At 40.1% G+C, this 13,729-nt stretch overlaps 1 protein-coding gene across 12 annotated transcripts in view; it reads right to left on the bottom strand.

Annotated features, from left to right (window-relative positions):
- Positions 1–1,076: 1,076 nt before the first annotated feature.
- CSNK1G3 (casein kinase 1 gamma 3) overlaps positions 1,077–13,729 on the bottom strand; it is a 146,917-nt gene continuing 134,264 nt past the window's right edge. For 9 of the 12 annotated variants that reach the window (XM_050945866.1, XM_050945871.1, XM_050945867.1 and 6 more), the window contains 3 exons: positions 13,172–13,278; positions 12,728–12,751; positions 1,077–3,509 (listed from right to left, as the gene is read on the bottom strand). In XM_050945866.1, coding sequence (XP_050801823.1) covers positions 3,455–3,509; positions 12,728–12,751; positions 13,172–13,278 — 186 coding nt within the window. In that variant the 3' untranslated portion in view covers positions 1,077–3,454. Of the gene's footprint in view, positions 3,510–12,727; positions 12,752–13,171; positions 13,279–13,729 lie in introns of those variants that run through there. The other 3 variants (XM_050945863.1, XM_050945865.1, XM_050945870.1) reach the window with 2 other exon arrangements.

Genomic DNA, 13,729 nt, shown 5'->3' with positions numbered 1-13,729 from the left:
ATGTAAATATCTTGTGATGCTGGCTACAACAGTGCCATGAGAAGGTCTGTTCTCATTTTCAGGTAACACTGTAAACAAGAAGCAGACAGCATTATCTCATGCAAATGTAAACAAACTTGTTCATCTGAGTGATTGGCTGAACAAGAAGTAGGACTGATTGGACTTGTAGGGTGTAAAGTTTTACATTGTTTTACTTTTGAATGCAGTTTTTTTTGTACATAATTCTACATTTGTAAGTTAAACTTTCATGAGAAAGAGCTGCACTACAGTACTTCCAATGGGGGAATTGAAAAATACAATTTCTTTTGCTTTTTTACAGTGCAAATATTATAAAAATAAATATGAAGTGAGCACGGTACACTTTGTATTCTGTGTTGTAATGAAAATCAATATCTTTGAAAATGTAGAAAACAACCAAAATATTTAAATAAATGGTATTTATTCTATTATTAACAGTGCGATTAATCACAATTAATTTTTTTAATCGCTTGACAGCCCTAATTAAAATTCAAGTCCTTGCTTGACAGCATACGGATGCTGAAGCTTCTCGATGAAACGGTTAAGGTTTTTTTCAGTATGGGCAACATAGGCAAAGCAATGTATTTTTTCCCTAATCTCATATTTGGTAACTGTGGAGCTATTTTATCTTAAATGTTTAAAAAAATTCACCTGAGAGAGGCACCTCGCATGAAAAATGTCAGCCTGAACAGTTAAAGTTTGGACACATTATAAGCAACTGAAATCATGGCATTATATAGGAAAGTGTTAGGCAATCAACTCCACAAGAATATTTTTCTTAAAATTATATGCCAGACACTGTGGAAAATACCCTGTTGCAACCATGGGCAGCTCCCAAAGATAGAATACCACATCACCGAGCAGATTCCAGTCAGGCTTATGTACTTCCCATCCATTTGCTGTGTAAATGCATCATCAGGCTGCTATTTTTAGTGACTTTCTTTTACAAGAGCAATGCTTTAGGAGTCCAAATAGATTGATAATAACTGCTTGGGAGGCCCCAGACTAATGACTTCCACTATTATATCGAACCCTGTCGGAAATAGGGGGGAGACAAGTTAAAAAAACTACCTTTATTTTTTTTTCCTTCTTCAGTTACATAATTTTAAACAGGGATTTAATTATTCTGACATTCAGGCAATGTTGACTTCATTAGTTTAGAAGGGAAAAAACATACAAATGCAAAACATTGTTGGCTTAACCTGAACATACCTGCTTTACTTATTATTGACCAGTGTGTGTTGCCAGAAGGAAATGACCCTCGGCATTAAAATGGAGCACTTAAAAATATTGCTAAAAAGCAAAATGCCTAAATACTGGTCTTTGCAGCAAATAAACAGATTTCATAATTTTTTATATTTAAGTCCATAATTGGATTAATATACACGTCTTGATGTGTATAAGGAGTTCAGATCATATAAACACTGTACAGGTCAAACATCCCTTGAGAATTAAACTAAACTGTATGATGAGAAATACAATACTGCATGTATTTACAAATATTATGGAGTGACAAATTTGGTCAAATACTGCAAAGACAGACAGGTTTTCACATTAGAATGGTCAAGTCAACTTACTTCTTCAGCTCAAATCAAAATAAAGAACATTGTGTAACTGTCCATGAGTTTAAGACAATGAGCAATACAAACAGGTTGAGTGGAAACTATTGACCCAGTTATACAGTATATAATTTTGTAGGCCAAGTTCAGGTTTTTAAAACAAAAATTTAACATTATTATTAACAGAAACAGTGACAATGATCAGATTACACATTTTTGTGTTCGTGTGAGCACATCATTCATCAAAACAATGCACTGCAGTTTTGGCAGTTAAGAAAAAATAAATTATAAAATACAACTAAAATCCCTGTCAATGCAATAATGAATTCAAAGGTGTGCATTTATCTATTTTAATACACATTTTGAATGTTACCACACAATAGATTAAAAATAAATAAGTATACCAGAAGGCATATGTTGACAGAAAAAAAATTACAAGTTAACTCTTGGAGGCTTTTTTAAAAATTGTGAGAATTAATTTGGAGTTTTGGTCAACAAGTCTGTCTAGTCACTTCCGTCCTTTCATTCCATCTCTCCAAGTACTTGTAGCTAAATATGACAAAAGCACACCTCTGTCATTATGGCTTTAAATGAAGCAGACTTGAAAAAATGGAATGGGCTGCCTTTTCTACAGAACAGCTGGTTTATAGATATTGCAGGCACTTCAGAGGACTGTGGGGGAAAGTACCTGATCCATCCTTTCCCTAATATCTTACATCAGTTGCAATATTACACAGAAAGTTAAGAAGGTTCCAGAAAACTACAGCGAAGGTTTAGGTACTACAGTCTAGTACACAGAAGGCAGTATAAGTTCAACCCATGTCCATTGCCTTATATTTTTTTTAAATCATTGAGTAAAATAATTTACCAACAAGATCTAACAGTTACATGGCACATCCAAATTTTCAGTTTAAGGAGGATGTTGCCATTCAGCAGTAGCCTTCATGGGAACTGTAGGCTTTAATTCCCATTCCACTTAAAGCAGATTCACATTTATTTCCTCTTAGTGTATCTTATAACTCTTAAATATCTTCTCTCTTTTGAAGATATTTCATCTTCCTCTCTAATGTAACCAGAAGCACAACTTACATTATACAAATATTTGTATTTTTGTACAAGCATCGTTGCCATTTCTACTATGCTGCAACTCCATTAGAGGCACAACAAAAGCACATTTTCAAACCCAGAGTCTACGGAGGATATTTTTGTTCATTAGCAACTACAGCATAGACCATGCCATCAGCAGAATCCATCTAGCTTCTTCCTCAGTATCTCCAAGTAGTGACTGTACCATGATATCATGGAGAGGATTTAATGTTAATACAAATACAAGTTGGGACTGCAGTACCATCAGTAATACTGAACAATCAATGCATATGTCACAGACAATAAGAAATCTTAAGGTAAGATTTTTTATTACTTTTAAATGCTTGGGCAACTATATATTTTTTCTTCATTATCCACTTGAAAAGACTGCTTTCAACTTGCTGTTATAGAACTAATCAAAAACCAGATTTATGACATATCTGATCTTCAGCTAAGACACTGCTAATTGCTTTCTAGGACAGAAGAAATGCTTTTGAAGTTTAGTTTTGCTCAGGACAGAGCAGTGTTCATTTGTACCATTTTACTGGTCCATTTACTGATGGTCAAAGAAGCACTCATGTTTCATAAAACTTTAAAGCTTCCAGAAGAGATGGATAAAAAATAAAATACAAATGAAGGAGAACCAAACCAAAGCACGGAGGCATGACATTTTTGTTTAAGATGGAGTCTTTGAAAATAATTTGTGGTCATTACAGAAATGATTTTTTTTTAAATCACAAGACAGCAGATGAACAAGAAAGTAATTCCCCATGTTCTGCCTGCTTCCAGAGTCATTTATGGCGCTGAATAGTTTTTCTTTTCCTTCGCTTGAAAAAACAACAGCACCTGCAAGTGTGACAGGAAATAAGACACTTAAAAAAATGAAAGCACAAAAATAAATCATATCTAATGCCATACTTCTTTAATTTAAAATATGCAGTTAAAATGCCATAAAGTTATAAACCACTGCAAGGTACATATTAACCTCCATTGAGGGTGACTGACATTACTGAAGCCAAAATTACAGCAGAATTATTTCCAACTCTTTTCACCCTTTCTTTGGAGACAGTCAAATAAGCTACATAATAGACAAGAGAATTACTAATAAAAGTGACTATTATAGTTTCAGGCCAAGACAGAACAGTCGTATTAGTTTGAGAGTTATAATAAAGCATTATGTATTGAGGATGAAAGGTGTATTTTTGGAAATAAAAGTGTTTTGATCTCCCATGTATTACTTTTCATTATGTGCTAGTATGACAAACAAGAATGTAAATATATTTAAATATTTATACACTAAACCACTATACTAAAATTCACTAATATTGCTGTTGCTGCCCAAGATAATTTTAAAGGCACTTAAGCACTTAGAGCTTGGGAAAGGACCTTTAAAAAAAAAAAAAAAAAGAAGGTCTCAAAACAATGTTTACCAATAATTTTAAAATTCATGTTCTGATTCAGTGCTGTGAAGAAACATCATAAATGAAGGGGACAGGGGTATGAGAGCAAACAAATACAGATGAACAAAAAAAGTGACGGAAAATAAAAAGCTAAAAAAGGAGAGACAGAAAATGCAGAGGAAAGAAAAACACAAGAAAGAAAATAAGGGTTTTTAAAAATCAAAGACTAAACAAGAGAAAAAATACTAGGAGAAGGCAACAAAAAAGAGGACCGAAGGAACAGACAGATGGAAGAAACTACACTTGTGGCATTTCCTTGCTATGTTAGCATAAAGGAATTTAGCCCTCTCTCTAAAACCCCAAGATAGAAGCTGACTTCCTGGAAATCTGCTCTAAGGTTAAAATGAACCATGGAGAAAATATCCACACTATCTTTTTTATTTATTATAATTTCAGAAGTGAATAGGCAAACTTTATTTTAGAATATAGGATAGCTTGCCCAGGACAGGTTTGATGATTTGTTGGTAGTGCTCTGTACTACTATGCTGCACACTAGGTAAGGATTGCTATCCACAGTGTCTCCTCCTCGAGGTGAGAAGTGCTGTGGAAGTGACATTCTATAGTTACTGCACTTAAGAGGATTGGTGGACTTTCAGTATCTCAGCAGTCCTTCCGCTCATCAAGCAGAGAGGCGCAGCAGGTCTAGACCCAACCTTGCCAGTGATGAGTGGCTGACACTGCAGTCTGCCCCAGGGAACAGGGGCTAGTTGGTGACTGGCAGTAGCCCACAACTGAGGCAAGGTGAGGATAGAGGGTGGGGGTTCCCCGGGGAGGGGAGACACCGAGAGTGAGGGGCTACTGCCAAGGGGCAGCACCCCAGATAACAGGGCACTGGGTCCGGGAGGGACACGGGGGCCAAGCGGCAGCGGGACACTGGCCTGCAGAGGGCGCTCTGGAGGCTGGACGAGCTAATTCCCAGAGACAACCAGCAGGAGACGTCGCAGGGGTGAGTCCCACATCGCTACAGGATGCAAGTGGTGATCCGTCGAAATCCTCTGAGAGGACACAAGAAGGCCCTTCATCCTGTCAGCTACTGAAATAAAGAGCTGAGTCTATCTGTGGAAGAGCTTGGTGTGCCCCAAGTAGAAAGCCAGTGCACGCCTGACATCTAGAATATGCAGATGGCTCTCCTTGTTGGTCATATGAGGCTTTGGATAGAACACCAGGAGGAAAATATCCTGATTGACACAGAAGTGTGACACCACCTTTGGCAGGAAGGTCAGATGGGGTTGCAGCTGAACTTTGTCCTTATAGAACACTGCATATGAGCGCTCTGAAGTAAGGGCTCTAACCTCAGAGCCTCATCTCGCCAAGGTAATAACTACAAGGAATGCAACCTTCCATGACAGGTGGGAAAGGGAACAAGAAGCCATAGGCTCAAAGGGCGGTCCCATAAGCCTGGAGAGGATTAAGCTGAGGTCCCATTGGGGGACCAGGTCTTGGACTGGTGGAGTCTTTCACGGCCTTTCAGGAAGTCATCTCATGCGAGAATACTGATCTACCCTGGACGCAAGGGGGGAAGGCTGATATGGCCACCAAGTGAACCTTGATCAAAGAGAAGGCAAGGCCCTAATGCTTTAAGTGAAGCAGGTAATCCAGAATGGACTGCAGAAACAACTGGGTTGGGGAGATACTCTGCTCCAACACCAAGCAGGACACACGCTTTGCCAGATAAGTTGCTCTGATAGAGGGCTTTTTGCTCTCCAAGAGAACTTGCTGTACCTGACTAGAACAGGCTTGTTCCTCTGGATTCAGCCATGCAGCATCCAAGCTGTAAGGTGGAGAGAAGCAAGGTTGGGGTGCAGGAGCTGACCATGATCCTGCAAGAGTAGGCCAGGGGGCTGCTACAGCTGGGCCCCTGAGCGTGCCAAACCAATGTTGCTGAGGTCATGCTGGAGCAATCATAATGACGTATATGCTTTGTTTCTCTTGATTTCTAAGAGGACTTTGCTGATGAGTGGAATTGGCGGGAAAGTGTACATCTCTTGACCATGACAGGAGAAAGGCATCAGAAAGTGAGCCTCTGCTGAGGCCTTGCAGAGAGCAGAACTGATGACACTTTCTGTTCTGTCTGGTGGCGAACTGGTCCACTCGGGGATCTCCCCACTTCTGGAAGAGTGAAGGGACCACTCATGGTGAGAGAAGAAGGACCTGCTAAGGCAATCTGCCAGCATGCAGGGAGATTCCAGATGCCAGGGAGGTGCAAGGCTTACAGGTAGATTGTATGCTGAATGCAGAAGTCCCACAGACGGATAGCCTCCTGGCACAGAGCCGACAAATGAGCTCCCCCATGCCTGCTGACATAGAACATGGAGGCTGCATTGTCTGTCATCACCTGACCAGAAAGTCGGGGAAGGAACACTCCGTAAGCCAGACTGATGGGTCTGAGCTCCCTGACGTTTATACGTAATGCGAGTTCCTCTCGTGACCACAACCCCTGAGTCCACAGTGTACTGAGATCCACTTCCCAACCAAGGTCGGACCATCTGAAATCAGACAGACTATGGGTTGCGGACTTGGGAATGGCACACCTTCCAACACGAGAATTGTGTCGGACCACCGCTGCAGGGAGGTAAGTACCTGTGGCGGGATCATGAGGAGCTTGTCCAGGTGACACCTGGCCAGTGAGTAGACCAACGCAAGCCACATCTGGAGGGGACACAGCCTGAGTCTCGCATGCCAGACAATGTACGTGCATGCTGCCATGTGCCCCCATAGTCTGAGACAGACCCAGGCAGTGGTGAGCGGATGGGAAGTGATGCTTGAACCTGGCCTCTGACACGAATGCTCTGTCTTGGGTAAAGTCGAGTACCACTCTGATAAACTATATCCTTTGGACTGGGACCAAGGTTGACTTTTGTTCATTTATCAACAGGCCTAGAGCTTGAGAAGTGGTTGGCAACATCTCGACGCTGCACTGGACCTGGATCCTGAAGCACCCCTTGATGAGCCAATTATCAACGTACAGACAGATCTGGATACCCTGACATCTGACGTAGGCCACCACCACCGACATGCACTTCGTAAGCACCCTTGTTGCCATTGCTAGGTTAGAAGGGAGCACTGCAAATTGGTAGTGGGAGGTCCCAACTATGAAACTTAGGAATCATCTGTGTCCGTGAAATATCGATATGTGAAAATAAGTGTCTTTTGTGTCAAGGGTGGAGTACCAGTATCCCGGATCCAGGGAAGGAATGGAGGAGGCCAGGGAGACCATGCGGATCTTCAACTTCTTCAGATACTTGCTCAGGCTCTGCAGGTTGAGAATGAGACAGATTCCCTGCACTTGGCCTCTGGGATAAAAACATAGCAGGATTAAAATTCTTTCCCCCTCAAGTGCAGAGGGACTTTGTCCACGGCTCCCACCCGCAGAAGGCCCTGCATCTAGTGAGTGAGCAGATGCTCATGAGAAGGGTCCCTGAAGAGCGATGGGGAGAGAAGGTGGGAGGGGGCAATAGAAATAAACTAGAGAGTATCCCCCCTGCTGCTGTGCTGAGGACCCACTAATCCAATGTTATAGAGGCCCAGGCAGAGAGGAAGGAAGACAAGTGGTTGGAAGAAAGCAGGGGTGCTGAAAGGCCTCCAGCGTGGATGGCCCACTAAGTGCCAAGTACCTCTGCCGCTTCCCGGGGTGGCAGGCAGGTCTCAAAGGGAGCTTGACAGATCAACGGGTGCTGGAGTCTGGCCACTGTCTGGAGGGAAGGAACTGCCCCATGCTGGTCTTTGCTTTCCTCCAGCCCTCTCCTTCCCTTTATGGGACATAGAAGAATGCCCTCTCCCGGCCTTTCTTTGCTTTTGAGCTGGTACCAGGCACGGAGATTGGTGTCAGTCAGAGGCTGGTGCCAGCGGTGCACTCCGCACCAATGCTACAGTGCTTGGAGCGGAGTCCGATCTAGCCAGCTCTAAGGCCAGTGCAACGGCTGACTCCCTAAGAAGCGCTCTAATTAGAATGAACTGCTCCTTTCTGGTTCGCAACTTGAAACTTTTACAAATGTGACACTTGTCACTGACATGGGTCTCCCCCAAACACCTCGGACAGCAATAGTGATCACTGACTGCCATAGGTTTTCTGTAGCCATCACCAGGCTTGAAGCCCATGGATCGGGGAATGCCCTGTCCCTAGGCTAAGTCCTATAGGGGACTAACTACCTATTTCTAACTTATGCACTAAGGGAAATAATAAACTATACAAACTTTATAAGAACTATATATAAGAGATTCACAATTAGGCACAGTTGAGAAGGAAAGAATGCCGAGGCAAGGAGACGTTCCAGCACCATCACTGGTAGTAAGAAGTAACTGAGGGAGGGGGAGCTGGTGGTGCCCCTTTTACCAGCACATAAACACGCCACTCTAGAGGGAGCCAGAGCTGATCCCCTATGGATTCCAGTGAGGGAAAAACGTCGGGTACCGGTGCACGTGGCAAGCGCACACACCATAATGGAATGGACATGAGCAACCACTCCAAGAAGTTTACCTGGATCAGAACAAACGTTAAAATATTGAAATTTTCACAGAATAAAATGTTGCAAAAAAATCGGATTTCAAAATGTTGGAACATTTTGACCAACATGGAACACTGCCATTAGAGAATCAAAACACTCAGTTTGTGCTTAGTTTGACTTTGAACTGCATTTGCCTGAGCTGCTGCAGTGGTTCATAGGAGTTGTAGTTCGGGATCCTCATGTCCCCAATCTTCCCTATAAACCAGACTCCCTGGCCAGAATACATCTTCTGTGATGGTGCCATTGTGGTTCAACCAGAGGACAGAGTGTGCTGCATCTTGGGATATGTAACATAGTTAAGGAGCCCAACCCACAATGGACAGTGGAGACATGCAGCATCTGAAACAAACTTCCATAAAGTACTGCAACAGTTTAGGCAGATGCAATTCAATGTTGAACTGAGGTAAAATGAAATGTTTTGATTTGGTTCCACAAATCGAAGTATTTCCATTTAGGACAACCTGAGCCAAAACAAAATATTTTTATTGTCACTTTTGCCAAAATTTTATTTTCCCTACAGAAAACTTTGATTTTGTGGAAACTATTTTCCACAGAAAAAACACTGAAAATCCCTGACTAGCTCTTAAAATTTGACTGTGAATTCTCTAGGACAGGAACCTGGTCTTAAAGCTATAAAACATAATGCAAACTTATGGCACTATCAAATAATTAAATAGCCACATAAATAATAGAAAAAATTTAATTTAAAATTAGAGTATTTCATTTTTCAAAATTAGGGTGAGTGTAAATACTGCGCTGATTTTAAATACACAACAAACACAATCACATTAGTTTTGTGATATCAAAGCATATTTGTATATTTTTAATATATGTATATTTTGTGTGCACACACACACACATTTTATATATATATATATATATATATATATATATATATATATATATATATATATATATATATATATATATTACATACACACACAGAAAGCATAGTAAAAATACTGTTGGGCTGACAATTATAAAGTGTCCCTTTGCTAGCAATCAGATGCTCGCAGGAAAACAAGCTACCAGATTCACAAGGTTAACCCTGAAACAGAAGGGATATATCTACATCTGGCTAAACTATTCTTGTGTCCATAAATCACTGGCAGCTAACTGTGAGAACAATTTTTCTGCAATCTAAAAAAGTCTCTGAAACCAAAAATAAATTCTGTCTTGGCAGTAAACTGAGAGACTAATGACATTTTGAGCAAATACTAAATTAATGCTCCTAGAATATGGGAAAAATATTACAAATGAAAATTTCTGGAAAGCTTTAACTTTGTTCATATTTTCAGAGGGAGAAAAGACTAGGCAAAGGAACAAAAAGTAATTAGTTTCTTCACAAAATACCAAGTTTCCTTAAAAAAAAGTTACATATGTCTGTCCTCAGTCCAGATATGAAAAATATAGTTGTACTTGCATTTTACGTTGCTGTTTGAACATTAAGTAATTGTCATAGCACCCTATGAACTAAGTTTTATTTTATTTTTGTAGTTATTTAAGATTCTTGCAATATATAGTTATAGCACACTCAATACCTGAAAGGATCCCTAATGCATACACCTAGTATAGTGCTGCTTGAAGCAGCTTTTTTTTGCCTTTAATTACTAAGAAAACATAAAACCAGTTCTAAAAGGATGGTGAAGCAGAAAGTGTGATTTAGATTCCATAGGCAATAAAATAATTGTCCTCTCTGGGAAAGTGAGATTCCCATGTATCAAAAAGATTAATAGGAGTCAGATGTAAAGAGACAGGTTAAGATTCACTTGTTTAGTATATGAGATGCAACAGCAAAAAAAAAATGAGGCAAAAAAATTCAAAGATAGGCACCTAAATAAGTGATTTTTTTCAGAGATGCTGAAGATAAATGCTTTATAAGTCAAAGGAAGCAGCAGTTTCTGAGCATCTCTTAAAACTGCCTGGACTTCATTTTTTTAGGTGCCTGAATATGGATTTAATTGTCTAACTCCAAGCTTCTACATTTGAAAATTTTGGCCTTATTCTTCATCATTTTTCCAGACATGAGCACCTGGCAATAGCTTTAGTACAAGTCAAGCCAAATCTACAAATCATCTAGTACGTAGACTATTGAGGCAAGTAGTGTTTTGTAAATTACATAATGAATTTTAAGTAGCTGCCCTGAAAATCAGTAACATCAGAAATAATCTGAAGTTAGCTATGGTTTTTAAAAGTGCTTTGGTGAAACAAGGTCATAGAAGTGATTTAATATACTACATACCATCAGGAATAATATTCTAAGGCAAATTTATTTGTACAGTGAGTCATTTCAGGATATACCATCAGCATATACTGATGGACTTTCAAAAGAGATTTTTCCACTGCAAGTATAGTCCAAGAAATATTTTAAGTTGAGATTTATTGTAAGGCTTTACAAGTGGCCTACCTCTGCCTAATATCTCCCATCTTGATAACACTATTTGAATGAATGTTTTGGGTAGTCCTAATATCAAAGAAGAAACATATGCGAGTATAAACTCTTTGGGGAAGGGACTACTGATCCCTTTCTAGAGATCCTAACTCAATGAGGCCCTAGTGCAATTGTCTTTGACCTCTGGGCACTACTGTAATAGTTCTATTATCACTAGTAATAATGTACCACCACCTTCATGCATGAGTGTCTCCATCTGATGACCAGCTGGACACACCGTTGTGAAATCATGTTCTCCAAAGGAATACAAAAATGTCAATTAAAACCCCATATTTATTTTCTAATAATCAAGGAAAATCTGTTTTATTCTTTATTACAAATTGCACTACTCAGATGGGTGTATTGAATTCCCACATACTATACAGTAACTCCTCATTTAACGTTGTCCTGCTTAACATTGTTTCAATGTTAAGTCCCTGCCCAATTAGGGAACATGCTCATTTAAAGTGCAATGCTCCCTTATAACGTCGTTTGGCTGCCTGCTTGTAAGATTCTGTGGAAGAGAAGCAACTTTACAAGGGAGCACTGGACAAGTTCCACTTCTCTGCCTCCTCCCTCTCCCTCCAAGAGCTTCCCCCACTGCCAAACAGCTGTTAGAGGTGTTTAGGATATTCTGAGAGGGAGGGGGAGGAGTAGAGATGCAGGGCTTCTCCGCTCCTGCCCCTCCCTCCCAGCACTTCGCGTTTAGGGCTTTCTGGGAGGGAGGGGAAGGAGCGGGGAAGCTTAGGACTTCGGGAGGGGGATGTGGCGTGCTTCGGAGAGGAGGTGGCATGGGGGTGGGAAGAGGTGGGCCTGGAGTATTCCCGGCAAAGTCCGAGCCTGTTCTTCTCCAGGGAAGCTGCCGCTGCTGCTATAAAGGTGCTTCCTAGCATCCTTTGCCGGGTAGGCTGTACCTATGTGGGGTAAGCCAGGGGCACTTCCCAACCACACTACAGTACAGTACTGTACAGTATATAATGCCTTTTGTCTGCCCCGCCCCCCCCAATTTCCTTAGAACCTAACCCCCTGCATTTACATTAAATCTTATGGGAAAATCGGATTCGCTTAACATTGTTTCACTTAAAGTTGCATTTTTCAGGAACATAACTACAACGTTAAGTGAGGAGTTACTGTACATCAACAAATACTTTTCCCTTTCACTGTGATTTATGTACCCTGCAGTTAAGTTTTTGTAATTAGTTAGCAAGTTGTCAATGACTAATAATTTAGTAAGTACTGTTTAAAAAAAATATGCAAAGTTCAAACATCTTCTAGTATTTGGTGCCAGTTCAGATAAATTAGTTATTTTCTAGATATTAAATTGTTACTTGAATATGAAAACATCTGAAAACATCAATGTTTTTCCACTAAAACAGCACAGCAAATAATATATAAAAAAAATTGATATTGTACTGCCCACTTAAAAGTATTAGAGAAAATACACACAGACTACACCACTTGAAACAAAACGAGTTGAAGCAGGCAAAACAGCTCCTTAACATGCTGGTATTTCTTCCTGCCTCCAAGACAGGCTGTCTAATCCTTTTGCATAGGTTTTCCAATTGTAATGGCCATTTAAAGGCTTTTTTTTCTCCATAAAGTTTTAAGCCATGCAATGAGAACAAAACCAACGGAGCTATTTCTGCCTGCCTACACTTTGGAACTCACCACATGTTCAACACTTTCTGGCAGCTATGCACAAAAAAATAAAGGAAAAAAGAGAATCAGAACACCATATACCATGCAAAAGTTCTAAAATTCTCACGAGAGTTGTACTCAGTATAGTGATTTTAAAAGAGAGTAAAATTTCTTACCAAGCTGTTAGCTAGCATGTCAAAATCAAGTATGGATTTCACTACTGTAAAGCGAACAATTTGTGTTATTTTAACTTTAACTAATGGAGTCAACATTAAGGATAACAGACATTCTAATATGTAATTATTTGAAGCCCACATAATTAAAGCTCAAAAATACTGAAGTATCTTGCCACTTCCTAGTACAAGTGTGCAAGGTTCTTTTAATAAGTAACTAGGTAAATGAAATGCTCATTAGCTCAGTAATGGGGATCAAAACACTGCCTTTTAAACTTTAAGAAACAAGAACAATACATACTTTGTTTCATCCATTACTTCTACTTCTGTAGGGGCTGTGATAGGAGCATTCGAACGGCCTGCAGTTGGGTCATCTGTATTCAATTCTCCATTTGTTGAGCTTACAACCTGCAATTACCAAAAGTATTTTAAGTCATGCAAGTGCACATGTAGGATTCTGAAACTGCATAACATACTGAAAAATCCAGATTAACATTATTAAAATATTACCATTTTAGATACTACCATGACCATCGTTATTCTAATACTATTTACTAACTTTGCTCCATGCACTCACTCTCCTGCTGCTAGAAGAAAAGCAATCTACAAGACTGACTCCTTAAACATGGCAGACTGAGGCTTTGTCTACACTAGCACTTTTGTCAGTAAAACTTTTGTTGGTCAGGGTGTGGTAAAAACAAACTCTTGACTGACATAAGTTTCACCCACAAAAGCACCATCGTGGACAGCACCATGTCAGCGGGAGAGTGGTAAAGTCCGCAGTGTAGACATAGCCTAAGTGCAGCACCACAGTATTTAGAATCATAGAATATCAGGGTTGGAAGGGACCTCAGGAGGT

This window comes from Gopherus flavomarginatus, chromosome 3 (assembly GCF_025201925.1).
Source record: "Gopherus flavomarginatus isolate rGopFla2 chromosome 3, rGopFla2.mat.asm, whole genome shotgun sequence".
Taxonomy (NCBI): Eukaryota; Metazoa; Chordata; order Testudines; family Testudinidae; genus Gopherus; species Gopherus flavomarginatus.
Note: the sequence above shows the minus strand (reverse complement) of the source record. Positions and strands in the feature narration are given on the sequence as shown.